Source organism: Cystoisospora suis, assembly GCF_002600585.1.
Source record: "Cystoisospora suis strain Wien I chromosome Unknown contig_434, whole genome shotgun sequence".
Taxonomy (NCBI): domain Eukaryota; phylum Apicomplexa; class Conoidasida; order Eucoccidiorida; family Sarcocystidae; genus Cystoisospora; species Cystoisospora suis.
Genome location: NW_027153235.1, coordinates 1 through 19,985, shown reverse-complemented (window position 1 = coordinate 19,985; position 19,985 = coordinate 1). Strand labels below are relative to the sequence as shown.

Below are 19,985 nucleotides of genomic sequence, written 5' to 3'. Positions count from 1 at the left end.
ACGAAAAACGGGTAGACTACTGCATCCAACTGCTAGACTCTAAGCGCCAGAAAAGAAGAAGTTCAATGAATGGAACGGGCGAATGAATGATGAATCTCTGTGCTTCTGGAAGATACGCTTGACGAAAAGAGAGCCAGCTCTTTCTACTCCCGTGAAACGACACCAAGTGGTAGATACTAGTGCTTGAGATTTATACAAATATACACAAGTACACAGCCGAGTCTTTCTCTTTTTCTCTCATTCGATGGCTCCATACATCTATGGTCACAGAGACCTATATGTATGGATGTATGAAAATAAAAATGCGTATGGTGTGTGTAGCTATGAGGATATCTGCTTGAATATGCACCTATGCATGTCTAGCACGTACGAGTATGCAGGAACATGTATGTATGATTATGTAAGTATGTATATTTACGTGTATATGAATATGTGAGTGAAATGAGTAAGTATGTACGTATATGTATGAATGTATGCATGTATGTATACAATGGTAGGTGTATACCCAGGTCGATATTGTGTGAACGTAGGGGTGGTGATGCCCGCCCATACAGCATAAGTATGTCCCTCTAGGTGTAAGGAACGTATGTATGTGTGTACAAAGATACGTCTATCTATACATGACAGACACATACGGAGACATGTAGAACAATACGTCTTTCTAGATGGGGAACTAGCTCTCTGTGTTTCATGGTATGAATGAGTTGGCAATTCCAAGAGACAACGAAACCTTTGAGTCACATGTTTTTTAAGAGAAAAAGGAGAAGAAACTGAGAGAGATTTCATAGGGTTGAAGAACCAGCATCACCTTCTCTCCCCGAGAGCTCTAGTGTTCTCTTCATCATTTAGATAGAGTCTACCAAACGGACGGAAAGAAGTAAAAGTACATTGGTGAAAGCACAACAGCAGTTCTTTTACACATACGCAGAAAGGGAAGAGAAACTTCCCCTCTGCCACTAAAGAAGAAAGGAGATTCTACAGATGGTGCACGTGCGGAGAAGCTGTACATACACCCGAAACTTTTCTATCACGGCGCATGCAGACAAGATCACGTTCACAGGCAAAGAAAGTGAAGAAGATTCACTTTCTTCTTCATTCTTCGTCTTTACGTCCTTCTTCATTTTCACCTTATTCCTCTTCCATACTCTTCGTCACTTTGTTCTTTCTTATCTTGAGCGCCTTTCTCATCTCTCTTTTTTCTTTTCCTAACCACTTGTCTCATCTCTCTGCTTTCTTATCTTGGACATCTTTCTTATCTTTTCTTTTCTAGACTACAGGCAAGCATTTCAGTCCTTCTTCTTGCTGGAGTTTCAACAGACCTCCTACTAAGTTGACGACACATAGAGAGACGTTCTTTTTTCGTTTTCTCGAGAGATCTTGCGTCTTCTTCTCTTTCTCTTCAGCCCTGCTCATGATAGTTAGCGCCTCCTCCACTACAGCATTATCATCCGTCTTGAAAGAAGAAACCTTTCCCTCTTCTTTCCTTTCTTTGCTTTCATCTTTATCTCCACGTCTGTGACTCTTTTTCTCCTCTTCACCATTTGATGTCTTTCTTTCTTTCTTTGTCTCTTCTCTTTCCTTCTTCTCCTCATCTCCTCTTTCTCTCTCCTCATCTCTACTTTCTACAACTTCATCTTTCTTCACTTTCTCTCTTTGTCCAGAGTTATCTTCTTCTCTTCTCTCTTGGTCTTCTTCACTGTCTCTCCTACAACTCTTCTTCTCTATACTCGACATCATCGTCTTCTCCTCTTCCTCTCGGCTTATAAACGGAGAAGGGAGACTTTCAAGTTCATTGAGAAGCTTCGTAGCAATAGCACTATCATTTCCTCTACGACAGATCATCACACAGATCACTTTTATCTTCACACGACAGGAAGACGGTGACGGAGAAGCGAGAAGAGAATTAAAGGCAGAGAAAGAAGTCCATGGTAGCCGTAGAATCTTTGTTAAGATGAAATACTCCAGAGCAGATACCTCAATCTCGTCATCAGGCCTATACGGTTCTACGATAGGAGAAAACGTATCATACTCCATGTCAGAGTTTGTTTGATTATGTATTTCATGAGAGGTCTTCTCTTGCTCTTTCGACTCGGAGAAAACCTTCTTCATGTCTTCTTCATAAGATTTCTTGAAGGAATTGATCTCGCGTCTTAAGGTATCTAAAGGAAGTAGAAGACTATAGGGTAGCGCACTAATGCATGGATGGGATTCAGGGCGTACATCTATAGGTATAAAGATCGTTCTCTCTTCTTCATCTTCTTGTTGTCCTCTCTCTCTCATCTTCTTCGTCTCTTTCTCTTTTTCTTCGTCTTTCATGAATCTCTCTACAGGAGTCTTACCACCCGGTACAACTCGTCTTCTACTCTTCAAAGAAGAAGAGAGAAAGAACCTCCCTAACCGTCCTAAGACATGTCTCGCTGCGACCATTTCTTCCTTTTGAAAAGGTGTGACCTTTCTCTCGAAATCATCTTGATAGGAGATCTGTTTCTTCTTTATCTCTTTGGTCTTTCCAAGCATTTCTCTCTTAGAGGACATCTCTCTATGATGACTAGGTGAGCTTCTCATGTCTTTGAGAGAAAGAAAGAATGAGGAAAGCCGAGGAGGAGAAGAAGAAGAAAAGAAAGATGTAGACGCAGACAGAAGCTTGAAATCTCCTTTAGATAGAGACTCGTGAAGAAAGAAATGTGCAAGATAAAGACGGAGAAACGATTGAGAAGAAATTTTCTGATATGACGGGAGAGTCGGGTAAGGACACACATGCGTATACTCAGGTCGAGGCTGTCATCATACCAAGAAAAAGAAGAAGCAAAAAGACAACAAAGAAAGAGAGAAGAAACAAAGATGATCAGAAAGAGAAAGAAAAGTTATTCCTGAGAAAGGGAATTCTTCATAGTTGTCGTAACCATGAAAAGAAAGACGTACTCTCTTTTCTCTCAATAGGAAAGAGAGGGAGAAGACGGTGAAGTCTGTGTATCTTTTAGTAGATGCCTCAATCCATACAAAAGCACTCTGCGACAGGAGGGGCGAAAGAGATACTTACTCTATATACACAGATATCAAGATAAGAGATATATGTACATACACAGGTATACATATAGAGAGAGAAACAGAGAGAGACAGACAGAAAGAAGGGAAGAAGCCGGTGATGAGCGCGACCGACTGAGAGAAAAGGTCTTCACATTTCGGAAAGAAGAGACAAAGAAAGCATGATAGAGGAACAAAGGGAGAGAGAGGCATAAGGAGGATGAGAGAGAGAGAGCTTTCGAAATATCGCGAAGTGTTTGGCTGAGTGAACAGAAAAGAAAGAAATGAAATCTAGAGAGTCAGAGGAAACATAAGGAGGTACGGGCGGGGCAAGTGCCGTCTACCCCGNNAGCGAAGCACGATTTTGGCCGAAGAAGAGAACATCTTGAGGCATGAAGCTCTCGAGAAAAGAGAAGAGCCTCGGCATGTGTGTGTCGTAGATAGGAGAGATTCGGAAACGGTGAGAAAGTGTTCAAATACAAGAGACAGATCTTCTCTCTATCATCACAATCGACCAGACACCTGAAGGTAGAAGACCCACCTCAATCGATTTGATGTGACCCGGTACATCAGGCCCCCCACAACCTAAACGAAAGAAGAAAAGAAACAAAGAGAGAGATCAAAGATCCATAGATGGATAGAATTTAAATGAACAGATTGAGGATAGGTATATGGATGAATAGATTAAGGAGAGAAACATATTTATACATATATATATATAGATAGATAGATCCTCTGTCGAACTTCAATCGTAGTCCTCCAAGGAAATAGATCGCGGAGGACCATCACCGTGTCCCGCATACCACCTAAAAGAAGAAGACGACGGAGCTTTACCTTAAACTCCTACGTATGAACATGTATGTATGTACGCATGTCTGTGTGAATAGGCCTGTATGTATGTCTACGTATGCAAACAAGAGATAGCGGACATGATCAGATAAATATATATGTGAAAACTTTAACGGGTAAAGCGCAAAACACACACCGAAGAGAGGTAGCTCATGGTCTTACTAAGGCAGCCTTCTCGACGTCGATTGAAGCGAAAGCATCGGAAGAACCGATTGCCTTCATCAAGGCCATCAAAGACCCATAATCGACCTTCTTCTCGATTCTCCGGAGAATCCGCTAGGCCTCCACAGATTTTGATGGTCTCTAAAGCCTGCATGCAAAACACCATCATCCACCCGGCAAACAGATACACCATGAAAACGAAACACGTATATGATAGATACACATACACAGGTAAAGTACATCTGTATGGAGTGACGATATCCAAGGACAGATAGATGTCTATAGGTGAAGGAAGGAATCTCCCCACCCGCACAGACACGGTCAAGGCACAACACATCCACATAAAAGTGACAGTGAATTCACACATAGATATATATGTATATGAATATAGCTATATATATATATATGGATATAAACAATGCTTATAGATGTACATATACATATACGCCTATACGCTACATTGTGTTTATTCTGATAGGATGTGTATGTGGACTACGTGAACTGCTCCGTGCGTACATTCTTCCGATAGTTAGCTAAAGGAAAGTGTCAGCTTATACATCTGTATACACATGATAAACAAGCCTGTATCTCATACAGATGAATAAAAGATCGCTTCTTCTTCATGGCGGTGAGGTGTACATACACTTGGAAAACGTCAGGCCTCAGACAGCCTTTTCGCCCGTCCTTGCCTCACTGCTACTCTTATCTTCTCAAACCATTCACTCCGACATCTTTCATCATTCTCTCCAAGCATTGAAGCACGAAAAACGACGAAGGAGATAAATAAAGAAAGAAGAGATGCAAACACATCTACATACAGATAGAAACACAGAGAGCCAGAAAGAAAGAGAGAGACGAAGACTGGGATTTGCAAAAGAAGAACAAGAAGAAAATGGCGAAAAGAAGAAGAAAAGAGAGGACAGATAGACTAAAGATAGCTAGATTAGAGAGAGATGGACAGATTGGAGATAGATAGATAGAGACCTGAAAGACTCCGACGATTCCAGGTATGGGACCGATCACTCCATGAACATCACATGCGCCTGCATCTGTATCAGGTGAAGGAATAGGATGAAGACACCTATAACAAGGAGAAGAAGATATCCTCTCCTCTGTCTTTTCCTCGTAACTCCTATGATGAATCGAGTCCCCTGTTAGCTCAGATGACGACGAAGAAGAAGAAAGAGATGAAGAGGACTGAGAAGAGCGGAGGTTGTAGATACACAATTGCCCTTCCCAGCGTAAGGCGCTACCACAGACTAGAGGACGGTTCGCCAAGACACAGGCGTCATTCAGCAGATACCTGAAGAAGAAAAGAAGAAAGAGAAAAGGAAGAAAAGAAAAGAAAGAGAATCCCATAGAGAAAAGTGAAGAAGAGAAACGAGCTTTCTTCCATACAGTTCACCGGGAGTGGCGAGAAGGAATGAATTTGCCTTGACTCTGAGCAATCTATCTCTCTAGCTCCCTACATATAGGAGAGAGATAGAGATAGATTTTGGTAAGAAATACACTATAACACAACACAGTTAGACAGAAAGAGTAAAAAAGATGGCCTTAAGATAGATAGGCACGTAGATAAACAGATAGATCTATCGAAGAGAAACAGGCAGCTACGCGTGCACGTTTTAGCATAGGAGAAGGAACATAGCAAGGCGAGAAGGAAGAAAAGAGAAGACTCCTCTTGACTTCATATCATGGAGAGAGCGGCCTGTAGAATTTCATCTAGCACGACTATCCCATGCCTTCAAAAGAAAAGAAAGAAAGAGACAAAATCTTCACGAATCTTCTGCTTCTTCTTCTTCACTCTGTCGTCGTCTTCTCTGTTATCTCTCCCACTTGAAACTTCTCTCACCTTACTTAACTATTTCTTCTTTTCCTTCTCTTTCTTCTTCTTCTTCTTACCGTGTGGGCTGATTGTCTGTACAGTCGACGACAACATCGAAACTCTTCACTAGATTCAAGACATTCCAGACGGAGATGTGGAAAGGAATCACATCAATCGTCACCTACACGCAGACACAAAAGAAAGAAAAAGTCAAGAAGAAAGATGACCGGAAAAAGACACATACAAACTTGAGAGAGAGAGAAGGTACCCGCCGATACTCCTCGTCATCACTCGTAGAGGTAGGAGAAGGAACTGACAGAAGTTCAAAGACAGAAAAAGACAGAGGTAGAATTGCTACTTTGATCATGAATTAGAGATGCTTTAGGAAGTAGAACTCCTCAAGGTGGTGATGACGAAAAGATTCAGGAAGGATAGAAATGGAATGCAGTTGTTCTCTTCTTGCAAGACTTTTCTTCTTGAAAGAAGATAAGCGAAAGAGAAAAGAAGAAACAAACACAGACCGAGTGTGTGAGAAAGGGAAGACTGTAAAGACTGGGACGAAGAAGGAGAAGAGAAAAAAGAAGAGAAACATGACTTCTTCAAAGAGAGAGTGGACGAGAGAAGAAGAGAAAAAGGACATAGATAGATAGATAGATAGGATGTACCTGCGAATTGAGAGCTTTGCATGCGCGATAGAGAGACTTGGCTTTCTTCATTCCACTACGGCCTTCTGTATGGCCTATCTGTCTGGAAGCAAACGCCCACATAAAAGAAACAAAAAAGGAAGAGTGGGAAAGAAAGAAAGAATCGTGATGCGATGAACTTTCAGAAAGATAAGGAAGGCATGGAGACTCTTGAAACTCTCGTCTCCAGTAAACAAAAACTCAGACACACACATAGACACATACAGAGAGAGAGATATCGAAGCTACGTATTCAGATACGGGTATGGGTATCTGTTCGTATGTCTACAGATAAACATATGTATGTGTATACAACAAAAGGCAAGCTAGCTAGAGTGACGTAACACCAGTACATGTGAGACATACACACAGACACGTCCGTATTGATGTATATATGAAGACCTCTATGTACAGATGTCTAGACGTTGTATTGGGTGTGTCTGTGTAAAGAATGGAGATGCGGACGAGCAGATGAACAGGCAGATGGACACCATACCTGTGAAGATTCGAGACCTCTACATGATCGCCATCTACCAACCCAAGACGTCCTACAGAGAGAGAATAGCAGCGCAAGAAGAAGAAGACAGTACATACATGGAATGTACAACTCAACGTATGTCCGTGCTTTCTCTCTTCTCTTCGAAATGTCTTCGACGAGAAAAATAAAGACGACGAAAAAACAAGTGAAGAAAGAACATTCGTCCCTATGAGAAAGAAGATAGGAAAGGAGTATCCTCTCACCTGTCGAATTTATCAACACCGTGGGTCAGGTGTACGTACACCCCGCAGCCTGACTAGTAACAGGACTATATGCGGAGTCCCTGACGTAGAAATAGATGCCCGCTCAAACAAAGCTTGTTAGCTAGATAAAATAGATACGCAGACGGATTTGAAGAGCTGGGTAGAGAGATTAGGGATCGCTTGGAAATAGATAGAAAGACATGCGTCGCTAGGTAAATATAGATATCACGTATATACAAATATCATGTAGGTAACTGTACGACATCTCTATCTGTTCCTTCCTAATACATAGATATGTAGGCAAAGAGCGAGGATAGTGCGGTATCTTCTCTTCTTTTCCTTTCTTTTCACCGAAGTCAGGAATGAAAAGCCAATTCACTCAATCTATTCTATTTCTTCTTCTTTGTCGTCTGTGTTCTTCTCATGGGATGGTCTCTCTCTCCCCCTTCTCCAAACTCCCATCTTCTCCCTCCACTGCACTTAGGTGTCTTCTTCTTTTTCTCTTCTTCATTGTTCTTCTTCTTCTCACCTTACCTATGCCTGAAGAAGAGAGATAGAGAGCCACAGGACACCCTAGGCCGCCGCACCCAACAATAAGAGCCGAGCTTTTCTTTAGCTTTTCTTGTGAGGAAAGACTCCAGCCAGGAAGAAGAAGCTGTCGACTAAATCGACTCACATACTCTGCTTCACCTTCTCGCCACCAATAGCCTGGAACGGAAAGCCCAGAGGGCGAGAAAGAAGACGAGGAGAGAGGAGAGGAAAGAGAAGATGATGAGGGGTCTTCCGGGTGTACGTACACCCCAGGAAGAGAAGGATCTCTGAGGGAAGGACTCTGAAGTGTTTTACTAAGAGAAGGCGTTTTCGGAGAATGATGAGACTTCTTTGGTCGTCTTTGGTGTCGGTGACGATGTTTAGAAGAAGAGGGTTGACTGAGATGATGTGCAGATTTCTGTCTTAATCCGTCTTTCTTTTTTTTTTCTCTGTTGAGCTTCTTCCTATTCTTACTCTTCGTGTTATCTCCAAATGGGTGTAAGGCGCTAGTCTTCTTAAGATAATGAAAAGGAATCAGAAAGAAATCTGTGATAGACGACTTTCCTTCTTCTTCAGCTTCCTCGTCTTCTGGCCCTCTATCTTCTTCTTTCTTCATTGGTCTTCTTTCTCTCCCCCTCCTTGTATTCATACCGTCTTCTATTGCTACCTGCTGACAGTGTAAAGATAACCCACCGAAGTCTCGGGACGTGAGGAAAGCTGAAGAAGTTGCAGATGAATCTTCTTTCTTTGTAGGAGAGCAGTGACACCTTAAAGAGACCTCCTTGTCCTTCTCTTCACCCCCCTCATCGGTCTTTCCATCTCCTTTTCTTCTTCTTTTTCTTTCCAGAGATGCCGTCCCTTCATTGTCTTCTTTTTCTTCTTTCGTGTTTCCTGCTGTATCTAGCCAGTCTTCGTCAGAAGGCGTCGGGAGATTTCTTTCGCTCTTGTCTTCCTCTTCATCGTCACGGAGGTGTCGATCACCACTATCGGAGAAGAGAGGTACAGGAAGGAAAGAGGGATTGGGAGAAGAGGGAGAAACAGACGTGCGAGAAGATGGTGTACTTCTTCCTCTTTCAGGTGTAAGAAGAAACGTATAGCCGCCTTGACGGGGAGATTCATCTTCTTCTCCCCCGGTTGATGAGGTTGACGGAGGAGATGAAGATGAAGAAAGATCGATAGAACAAGAAGATGAAGACGAAGAAGAAGATGATGAAGAAGAAGAGGTAAGTGACGTGGAATCGGAGTTAGAAAAAAAAGGAGAGAGAAGAGCAGAGGAAGAGAGAAGAGGGTTCGGAGACTGTGAAGAGAAGGCGGGACCTTCGTGATGACCATGGCGCGAGGGAGTTAATAAGAAAACAGAAGACAGAGAAGAAGACGAAAGACTTCTTTCTTCTTCATTTTCGTAGGAAGAAGGAAAAGGAATAGGAAGAGAAGTATGTGTACCTGAGTGCTTCTCATCTTCAAGTAAAAAGACAGGGGGAGATGAAGAAAGTGATGACGGGGATAAAGAAGAAGAAAAGAGAGAAGAGACTCTTCTTGGGAAAAAGAATCCAACACAACGAAAGGGAGAGAGAATAAGCGACTGGTAGAGGAGTTTGAAGAACAGAAGAAGATCACAAAAAGGAAGACATGAGGAGGAAGAAGGAGTAATTGTTTTTTCGTCTTCCGATCTCTCTCGTCTCTTCCTCTCTCCGATCAGACATCCAATGCCTGTGCCGATTCCCACCCCTGAGACAAAGAAAACCAAACAGAAGAGAGGAAGGGAAGAGGAGGAAGAAGAAAAACGCGAGAAAGAAGAGGAAGAAGAAAGAAAAAAAGACGGCAGCTTCATCCTTCCTACACAGAAAGCTCTGAGGTGTACATACGGCCGATATCGGAGGTGTACGTACAGCCAGTGTCTCAGGTGTACAGACAGCCCTTGTCTTTTTTCGAGTGTATATACACTCCCTTCCCCATTTCTTCAAAATTTCCCCAGAAAACATTCCACCCGGTCTTTCATCTTGTCCGTGATGCAGCAAGTAAAAAGCAGAAGTTCCCCTAGCCGTGTACACCAAACATCATGATACTCGCTAAATGGAGAAGGGTGAAGAGGAAAGTGAAGATAAGGAGGAACTGAAGAACTACACATACACTTTGTTCACCTCTTATCTTCTAGCATTCACACTCCCGCTATTTCCTCGTCGGATTCAATACAAGCATCTATCTCTCTTTGAAAAGCATCTACGGCTTCGGAAAGATAAGGAAAAGGCGACAGAAAAAGAAAGTGAAGAGTTAACAAGCTAAAGAAGAAAAGAGGCGCAAGAAAAGAAGAGGATGTTTAGTTTCTCTAGACGGAGCGTCTTCTCACAAGAAGAGACGTAGCTCTCCTCGTAGCTAGCTCGTTTCTCGCCAGGATTGCGTGAAGAAGAAGGAGCAAAGAAGGGCAAGTCAAAAGAAATGAAGAGACTTCTTCTTCATGTGATGAAGGAAAGAAAGAAAAGAGATTCTCTGAATTCAATCCCCTTCTTCTCTTTGCATGTAGGGAGACGAAGTGGAAAAGACGACGAGTGTGCGAGGAAGAAGAGCGAAAGGATGAGAAGTCGAGAAGACGCATGAAAGAAAAGGTATGAGAAAAACGAGGTCTGCAAAAGAGAACAAAGACATGGTCCTCGAAAGTGGGTATAGAAAAGAAAAGAAGCGAATTCTCTTTTGTGTTTATCTTCTGAGGAGAAAAGGAAAGATGAAAAGGGTTTAGACACACCAGGTGGGGATGTCGATTGATCGATTCTCTTTCTTACTCTACTTTTTCTTCTCCTCCTCCAGAACGGACTCAGGTAAACTTGAATCTTTGTTCTACCTCAAAATCTGCAGTAGAGCTTTCTCTCTTCATCCGATTGTTCTTTTCGTCTTCTTCTTTGGCTGCTTTTTCTCTCTTCACCTCTTTTCTCCTATGCCTGCGCGTGTCGCTGTGAGGTAGATGTCTGGAGAGATGTGCGTGTGCTGAAGGAGATGTAGAAAGAACATTTTGTTCTGTCAAGCACACTCCGATGTTTCCCTAAGATTTTTCATCCTCCAGGTGTATCTACACCTGAACTGATGTACATCTGATTATTCGTTTTTTCACCCTCCTCTTCTCCTTTTTGCTTCTTCGTTTATTTCTCGTTTTTCTACCTTCTGTCCTCTCTGTTAACCCCGTACGGGGGAATTGAATATCTCTTTTTCTTTCCTTTCTATTCATAGGAGATAGAAGTTTCGAGAATTTTGAAATATCTTTGTTTCTTCCTTTTTTCCACTGTTATCTCGGCAGCGCTACCAAACAGGAAGGCATACAGAGAGAAATAGATTGATTAAAGGTAGATCTCTAGAGAGAGGGATTTGAATGAGATATGTATTCTTTGGTTCTTTAAGTCCCATCTAGAAATTTATCAATCTCTTCAGGGGAAGAGAAGAGATTCTCTTTCTTCTTTCTGTTCCTCTCGAAATTTGTCTCTGGTCTACTACTCACTCTTCCGTGTGTATGTACTCTTCGCTCTTGACTATCCGCACGCTCACAGAATCTCTCTCCATGTATATTGACACATGGACGTACATATACGAAAGAGGCGTCTACGTGAAGAGAGTAACGTAGAAGAAGAGAGAGACGACAAAGGCTTTTTTTTTCCTCAATCTCTGCATTCGTCAAATCGATCTCTATGCATCGAAATTACGAGAGATCAGATCATACACCAGGATTTGATCTACCACTTCCCACTAATGAGGAAGACACACTAATCACATTTCTAGTCTTTTCTATCGTCTTCTACTCTTCTCTCTTCCCTTTTCTCTTTCTCCTACTTCTCTCTTTATTTCTTCTTTCTCTTCTTTTCGATGATGAGTGTAGAATCATCCCTGTGTAGATCAAGTCTTCAATTCTGTTCTTTCTGTTCTTCTTATCTTCTTCCTTGTTTCCGAGAGCATGCAAAGGACATCTTAACCTCCTCCTTCTTGCAAAACTTCATTCATTTTCTACGAGAAAGTAAGGCTTCTCTCCTCTCACTTTTTTTTTTCGTCTCTTCTTTTCTTCACTTCCTTCGACTTCCCATGTTGGTAACTTCCTTGTCTCTACTTCTCTTCATATCCTATACAGAGCTCTCCATACATGTGTATAGGTATACACATACAGCAGACGTTCTTCCTTCATTCCTTCCTCGAGAGTCTCTACACGATTAGCTAACACAGAGAAACGCAACCACTCTCTCTCTCTCTCTATATATATATATATACACGCATAGAGATACACGTGTATGTGTAGGTATATATACATAGATTGAGAGTCGTGCCCATACGCATCACCCATGTGTATAAGTAGATAGAGACGTATATGTTCATTGACGCATATACATATATATGTATGAATGTATATATATAAATATGTATGGATCGAGGTAGAGATAGATGTGAAGAGAAGGCGCCATGCATAGGTGAGGAATTGCCATATACATATGCATACATATACATGTATACATATACATACATGTATAACTGATACGTTGTAATAGACACACATCATGAGACGTCAATCTTCTTTCTTTTCTTGAGTTAAACATCTCTGCCTTAGATAGCCATTCTTTTTTTCCCCGGATTCTTTTCCTTTCCGTCTGTCTTTTCGCTCTCATCTCTTTCTATTTTCTTCTTCCCCTACCAACATACATCTCTCTCTTTTTCAAGCGTCTATTCTTCACCACGCACATCCTGCCCGGTGTGGGGTGTATATACACTGAGCTTTCTTTCTTTCTTCTTGAGAAGATGATACTTCACTCTTCTTATGATAGGCCTGTCGCCTGTCCACCTTTCTCCTTTTTTTCTACAAGCCAGTCAGACTGTTTCTTCTTAAATTTTTTTCTTCTTCTTCTGAGTTCGTTTGGGACAGAGAGAGGGTTCTTTCTCCTCACAAACACAAGAATTCAACCTGTCCTTCTTTTCTTTCTTTCTTTCCTGTCTTCTTCATTCTCTTTCTTCTCGTTTTCTTCCTCTTTTTATCTTGTGTGTGTATGTGAAGATGGCCAGGCAAATCCTGATGCTGAGCTAACTCCCCATGCACGAGAAGTCCTTCTTGAAGTTTTTCTTCTTCTTCGCCAAATCTTCTTCTCTTCGGCTTCTTCTCTCTCTTCTTCGTCTTCTTCTCTCTCTTCTTCGTCTTCTTCTCTCTCTTCTTCGTCTTCTTCTCTCTGTTTTTCTTCTTTATCTGGAGACGTGGACAGCTCACCAGACCTTCGTCAGAAAGATGCCGTCGCTGAGATATCCGAAAAGAAGAACAGCGACCATGAGAAAGAACGAGAAGATGAAGAAAAAGAAAAAGAAGAGAGAGGTGACGAAGATACATGGATTGTGGATAAGGTTACATATGATGAAGATGAACAGGACGAGGAAAAGATGAATGGAGAAGAGACGAAGAAAGTTCAGAAAAAAAAGAAGAATGAGGCTGCCGCGCATTCACCCTCTTCTTCCTTGGTTGTGTCGGATGGAGAGAAGGAGAACAAGAACGCATCATGGCTAGAAGAGGGAGAGAGAGAAGAGGATCTTTCAGTAGCCGAGATCGATGTCTTCATAGGAGAAGAGGAAAGATACATAAAAACGAAAGATGAGGACAATGATGGATATCAAGTTTTCTCTAAAGAACACCAGCCAGAAGTTTGTAACTTTCTTCCACCCAAAGAAAAAACAGGCGATGATGCGCGCTTCTTATCTCTCTTTAGAACAGAAGAAGAGATGAAGAAGAGGAAGAAAAGAAAAAGAAGAACATGCGTAGGATGTCTTGTTTCTTTTTTTTGTCACTGTAAAGACATCAATCGAAACAAATGCCCTAGAACGGAGAAACAGATTTCTGCTTCATCTTCTTCTTCTCCTTTATCTTCTTCCTCTTCTTCTTTCTTCTCTTCGTCTACTTCATTTCCTGTATGGTTAGAGGAACTGAAGTGTTCAGTGGACGAGTTGCATGCAGTGAGTTGGCGTCGACTTCATTCAGGTGTATGGAGTGAAGTCCCTGATACATGGAGATCTCTCTATAGTTTCTCCTGTCTTCTTCTCTCTCTCATATACATCAGTTTTCATACCTTTCTCTGGGAAGCTTGGATAGACCCTAGATTTCTTCACGTCACATTTCAAGAGAAGATAAAGGAGAAGCATGGAAAAGGAGAAGAGACGAAAGAAAAAGAGATGAAGGAGAGAAAAAAGAAGAACGGAGAAGAGGGAGAAGAAAGATGTCGAGGTGTAGGTATGAGAGGCGATGATCACTATGAAATGAATAAGAGAGAAGGTGTGAAAGAAGAGATCGTATGCTTCAGAGATGGAAGTGGGAAAGAAGAAGAAAGAGAAGAAAACGATGATAGAGATAGAGAAGAAGAAGAAGTAGAAGGTTGTCTTTCTTCTTTTTTCATGAAGAAGAGGCGGTGTAATCGGTATCTTCGTCTAGCATATCATTATAGTGATTTAGGTCTTATATTAGGAAATCCTGATACCCCTGTCTATTCATCTATTCTTTCTCTCATTCAACACTTAGAAAAGATTTCTTCTTCTTCTTTCTCATCCTTTTCATCTTCGTCTTTCTGTTCTTCTCCTTGTCTCGATCCCTGCAAAAAGAGGCTTCACCATGATAGTACTAACGCCACGTATTCACCTAGTCTTCTCTCTCAGAGCGAGTCATCTCTAGCCTCAAGACAGAAACCAACAGAAGAAGAGAAAGAGACAGAAGATGGGGGCGAAGAGCTAGGAACAGAAGAAAGAGACGTAGAGCTGAAAAAGAAGAAGAATGAAGAAGAAGAGACTGTGATGAAGAACGAGGAGAAGAGAAATGAAGAAGAAAAGAGGAAGGGAAGAGAAGAACAGATATGGGGGATGAGGTTGGTGCAGTCGATAGATGCAGGTGATTTATCTCTTGAATCTTTTCTTGTCGATTTCGTTGGGAAAGAGATTCCTCTTCTTATCAAAGGAGGAGCTTCACACTGGCCGGCAGTAAGGAAATGGAGAGACTGGGGTGAGTTGAAGAAAACTCTGAAAAATCGACTCCTCCCGATTGAAGTCGGCCGTGCATACACCCAAAAGAACTGGACACAACGTCTCATGCGCGGTGAAGAATTTTTTAGAAGATCTCGCATCTCTGATCAAGGACAAAACGAAGAAGAAGAAGAGAGAGAGGAGGAAGAAGAGGCAGAGGAGGAGGAAGAAGGAGACGATGACGGAGAAGTAGAAGAAGAAGCACAGGGAGGAGGAGAAGAAGAAGAGGGAGAAGGAGGAGGAGAAGAAGGAGAAGAGGAAGCAGAAGAAGAAGAAGAGGGAGAGGAAGAAGAGGAAGAACAAGAAGTGCTGTATATGGCACAGCACGGGTTGTTTGAGCAGGTGCCTTCCCTTAAAGTGGATTGTCCTATGCCTGACCTAGCGATATGTGGTAGGGAAACAGACATCCTTTTTGTTCTTCTTTTTCTCTCTCTTTCTCTATTTCTTTTTCTTTCTCTCTGTGTTTTAGCTTCGTCCTAGTAGATCTTCATGTTCCTCTCTCTCTGTTTGGTGTTCCTTCATATCTCTGGAATTGTTGGTATGAATAGCAAGCCATAGATACATATCTAGATATGTCCGTGTATATATATGTACGTGTATCTGTATCTTCAGACACAGACTGTGAAGTCAAAAGAGAAAGAAGAGAAGATTCGCAAACATTGTCATCTTTCACCATTGGTTCTTTTCTTCTTCTTCTCCTCGTTCTCTTTTCACCATCGTTGTCTCTTTGTCTCTCTTTTTCGTCCTCTCTTTTTCATCTTCTTCTTTCTATTTCATCTTTCTTTCTTTGTGAGAAACCGCTTCATACACCTTCTCCTTCTCTCTCTTTCGCACCCCTAACAATGACCGTCTCCCTTTCTCTCTGCTCATCTGCACACGTATGTGTCTCATTCATCTTCTTTTTCCGTACTCTTCTTCTCTTTCTCTCTCTCTTTTCTTCGCTGTTTTCTATTCCATCAGATTTCTCTCCCTTCTTTCTTTCCTGCACTTTTGTCTATCCAAAAGAACGTCGAGTCTCCCTCTGTCTACTTTCTCATGAACTCCTAACTTTTCTTTCTTCTTTCCTTGTACATCTTCTCTTCCTCTCTTTTTATCTCATCTAATACCTTCTTTCTTCTTCTCCTCTGTAGATTTGTCTTTCTTCGTCTCCTTCGGTGTTTTCTGTTCTTTCTCGTGTGTGTGTGTCCTCTATCTCAAGCATCGAAGAAGCTTGAGAAGCTGCCGATTCGCTTAGTGTGGATAGGCCCACAGAGCACAATCTCTCCTGCGCACACAGATGAATGGGAGAATCTCTTCGTTCAAGTTCTCGGCTATAAAAGACTTCAACTCTTCCCTCCTTCAGCTCATAGGTCTCTTTATCCTTATCAAAAGGTCAGTCTTCTTTCATTCTTCTCGTTATCTCTGAGTATCTCTTGTCTGCTCCCTCGCACTTCAGATAGATAAATAGATAGATAGATTCAGTTCAGACACGGGAATCGCAGTCGCCTCATATCATCCATATACAGAAGTTATAGAGTATGTATGCTGTGCGTTTCTATGCATGTATTTGTATATGGGTACCTGCCTGTGTAAAACATCTGTACCTTCATGTACACGTGTGTGTAGATACATAACATGTTCATGTGAGATGAAGTCTAGGCCTTGGCCATTTCAATATAGTGTGTAGCTCCTCCGTGAGACCGGAAATTCGTTCTTTCTCCTTTATTCGTCTCTCTCTTTTTTCCTTCAATCGATTCATATTTCCTTGCATCACCTCCTCATCGTGAATGTTCGCTTCCCCCCCCGTCTACTCCAAATCGACAATGGCGACAAGTTGGGTTAAGAACGTCTTAGCGAGACAGTTTGTTCCCTATCTACCACGCATCATAGTAACTGTCCTAACTTGGCATGTGGAAAGGGTGAAGAAGATCTCACCAATTTTTTTTACGTCTTCTTCCTCTCTTCTTTTCTCTTAGTTGTCCTTCTTCTTCTCTTGGGCTTTGTATTGATGTGTAGACGTGGATCTGTCTATTCAGTAGATAGGTATAAATTCATGTCTTGAGATCTGCTAAAGAATGAAGGAGATCTACTCACTGCTATAAGGATGATGGAGATAGGGAAATCTGTGCTGTGTCTACTTCACTGCTCTCTATCTCCTCTCTTTCCTTCTCTTTTCTTTTCTCTTCTTCTTGTCTCTTAACTTTTCTTCTCTGTTCTCTTCTCTTTTTTTCTCTTTTCTCTTTGCTTCTCTCCTTTTGTTCTACAGGGACCTTTAACAAATACATCAGGAGTTCCGGTAGATCTGTTTCTTCTCCCACCCCCCTCATTGCCGGTTGAAGGAAAGAAAGAAGAAACAGAAGAGAGAGATGATGAAAACGAGGATGGGGGAGATGACAGAAAGATGAAGAAGGAAGGAAATTTTTCAGATACGGGTGGCGTCAAACTATGTGAAGAAAAGAAAAAGAAGAAGAGACGGGATTCGTCTCTCTCTTATGATGATACGGGACTGATAAACGAAGTAGATGATGAAGAAGAAAGCATCCAGAAAAGAAGGAAAGTGCGTGAAGAAAAAGAAGAAGAGAATGTAGGGATCTTCGATAGAGAAAAAGAGAAAGAAAGACATGTGGAAACATCAGTCGGAGAAGACAGAAGAAGTTCGCATCTCCCTAGGATAAAGAAACTGTCGCTTCCTTCTCCCAAATACGATCTCGATTATCTCGACAAGCCTACATTACAAGAAGAAGAAGAAGAGAAAGAAAAGAAGGTAGAAACGCGGGGTGCAAATCTGAGTCAAAAGAATGAAGACGATGCTTGCAGAGATGTGGAGAAGAGTCTAAAGGGAAGTGATTGGAATGGGAGAAGAATGAAAAGTTTTGGAAGGAAGAAGGAGGAAGAAAATGATGAAAAGAAGGATTTGAGTGGGAAGATAGAGGAAGAAGAAGAGAGAGAGGAAAACGAAGAAGAGAAGGGTAAGACAAAAAGAAAGGAGAGGGAAAAGAAGCGGAAGAAAATTGCGGCAGATTTTCCTTTGTTTGATCGAAGTCTTGGTTTTGAGGTGTATGTACACCCGGGAGACATGCTCTATATCCCGAAACTCTGGTGGCACTTTGTCAAGGCTGAAAGTGCATCCGTATCTGTCTCTCATTGGTTTTCTTAATCATCCTTACACGGAAGTATCTATTCTTCGAAACAAGCAGAAGATCAAGAACTCACTGTCTCAGATTTAGAAAGAGAAGATGATGATGAAGTACCAGTCTTCTTCCAGAAAGAAAGAGAGAAAGAACGAAGCAGTCCGGTTGCTCTAGAAGGTGAAGGTGACAGGACATGTGCACGGTTTTCGACAAGGGAACAAACAGCAAAGAAAAGAGATCTTCATCTTTTCCAGTAAGCAAAGTACACCTCAATGTGAAGTTTCTATTCATCAGAAGAAAAGCAAGACCATACCCCAAAAGAAGACAAGCACGAAGAAGGAGAATACCAAGGAGAAGAAGCCATAAATAGAAAGCTTACTTAACTGAGGTATGACGAAGAAGACAGGACTGTCCATATGTCCGAATGTCCTTATACAGAGGATGAAGATACCGTAGAGATTTATAGGTGAGAAGAGGCAGGTCATCTCATTCGGTTCTCGAGGCTGTGTATCTAGTCTGTCTTTCGCTGAAGGGTCTAGCGAAAATTTCTCTCAGCCAGGTACCTCTCTCCGTGCTGTTTCGTTTGCTTATGTGTGTACGAAGCAGTGCAGAAAGAACAGAAAGTTGGAGATTTCTCTCGAAAGAAGAGAAGTCTGGAGTCTGTAATTGTCTATCATTTGTCTAAGTTTTTTTGAAAAGACTTTCTTTCTCATTGTAAATCTCTTTTCAAGAAAACCTGGTGATGCTCTGACAAAGATTTCCGTTTTGTCGCTCGAAGGAAGAAAAGCTTAGGTGTTTCTCCTGTTCTTTCTCCCTGATCTCGTGAATCTCCAAGTCTGCTTGTTTTCACCTCAAGAATATTGTAGCTACCTGATCACGGGAAGGAAAGTGGATTACCGAGAGGAGAAGGAAGAAGGTAGAGAAGGAGAGAGGAAGGAAATACAGAGAGAGCAAGAAAGAAAGTAGGGAGAAAGAGACGACAGAAGCTCTAATTCGCTCTTCATAGGTACTGGCGGTTGACAGATGTCTTCAGCTTTAGAACTTTTCTCATACTCACAATACCAAAATAACACGAGCCTATTTTGATGTAGCGTGTCTCTCTCGGGTTTCGAAGGAGCTTCATGTGTCTGTCTCCTTTCTTTGATTTAGTTCGTTTTTCTCTCTAGCGCTTTTTCGAGTGCCTGCCACCATTACACCCATCTATCTTATCTCTAGAACCGGCTCCCGGGTGTACCAAAGGCCTCCACATAGACGGATTTTTTTTTCCGGTTTCCTCTCTGCGCGCTAGAGATTAGTAAGAAGAGCGAGAGAGAAAGAGACTAATACATCGACCAGGAAGTTCTAGGCACCGCGAGACGAGGCAGGAGGCTAGCACCTCACACATCACCAGGGTAAGAAACGAAAAGCAGGCAGTCTCCCTACAGTAGCTTAGTAGACGTAGGTATGGCAATCACAATGGTTACAATAGAGGAGAATTATGTTGTTAGTGGGAGAGAGGAGGACACATCAAACTAGGGACGTTGAACAGCGGTGGATGAATTACGTTCATAGAACTCCGAGAAGCAAGCCTGTCAGTTGTGTAAAAAGAGTAACAGAGGGGTGATTTCTTTGGTGTTTTCGAGTCCAGTCAGAGAGTCATATTGAAGGAGGCTTCTGCTAGCTTGCAGACCTCAAGCTCTCAGGAACCCCGCCATCGCGCCTAGATGGGATTCGGCTCACCGGTGAACTCCGGAAACACCAAGAAGGTCCTCAAACGAGCCCTCGTATGTAACACTTCATGAAGTTATCCGGCATCGGCAACCTCTCGACCCCATAGCCTGACTCCAAGGACGGGCCGAGCCGCTGGTAATCGGAGCTGTTGGCAGTGTCTTTTCGAGGGGTGTCCGGTCTGACAGGAAGCCTGTCGCGTTCATTTAAACTCGTTTCTCGTCTGTGTCTGGCTTCAGGTGACCTGGGTGAGGGTCGAAGTGCGTGAACCGGTGCCGTCTGCGACAGGGAGGTCGCACACTTTTGTTTTGTTGCAACCCGCGGACTGCACCCCTTACGCGAA

General features: G+C 42.2%; 2 protein-coding genes across 2 annotated transcripts; one reads left to right on the top strand and one right to left on the bottom strand.

Annotated features, from left to right (window-relative positions):
- Nucleotides 1-789: 789 nt before the first annotated feature.
- On the bottom strand, nt 790-10,608 carry CSUI_001105 (uncharacterized protein). Its single transcript, XM_068061311.1, has 8 exons — nt 7,818-10,608; nt 7,039-7,090; nt 6,526-6,607; nt 5,938-6,041; nt 5,020-5,338; nt 4,036-4,183; nt 3,566-3,609; nt 790-2,778 (listed from the first exon to the last, which is right to left on the bottom strand). Exons 1-8 carry the CDS (start codon nt 9,643-9,645, stop codon nt 1,267-1,269), a joined length of 4,089 nt encoding a protein of 1,362 aa, XP_067926713.1. The 5' UTR covers nt 9,646-10,608; the 3' UTR covers nt 790-1,266.
- On the top strand, nt 10,608-18,609 carry CSUI_001104 (histone lysine demethylase jmjd5). The gene is made up of 4 exons (XM_068061310.1): nt 10,608-11,808; nt 12,832-15,216; nt 16,024-16,196; nt 17,071-18,609. The coding sequence occupies exons 1-4, from the start codon at nt 11,661-11,663 to the stop codon at nt 17,959-17,961; spliced, it is 3,597 nt and encodes a 1,198-aa protein (XP_067926712.1). The 5' UTR covers nt 10,608-11,660; the 3' UTR covers nt 17,962-18,609.
- Nucleotides 18,610-19,985: the final 1,376 nt, after the last annotated feature.

Excerpts from the sequence above, each read along its gene's own strand:
- CSUI_001105 (XM_068061311.1), bottom strand. The coding sequence starts at position 9,645 with ATGAAGCTGCCGTCTTTTTTTCTTTCTTCTTCCTCTTCTTTCTCGCGT. Across the intron at positions 7,091-7,817 it reads TCTCTCTTCTTCAGGCATAG|GACGTCTTGGGTTGGTAGAT; the intron begins GTAAGGTGAGAA and ends CTCTCTCTGTAG. Across the intron at positions 3,610-4,035 it reads ACGTCGAGAAGGCTGCCTTA|GTTGTGGGGGGCCTGATGTA; the intron begins GTAAGACCATGA and ends TCTTTCGTTTAG.
- CSUI_001104 (XM_068061310.1), top strand. The coding sequence starts at position 11,661 with ATGATGAGTGTAGAATCATCCCTGTGTAGATCAAGTCTTCAATTCTGT. Across the intron at positions 11,809-12,831 it reads CATTCATTTTCTACGAGAAA|ATGGCCAGGCAAATCCTGAT; the intron begins GTAAGGCTTCTC and ends GTGTATGTGAAG. Across the intron at positions 16,197-17,070 it reads CTCTTTATCCTTATCAAAAG|GGACCTTTAACAAATACATC; the intron begins GTCAGTCTTCTT and ends TTTGTTCTACAG.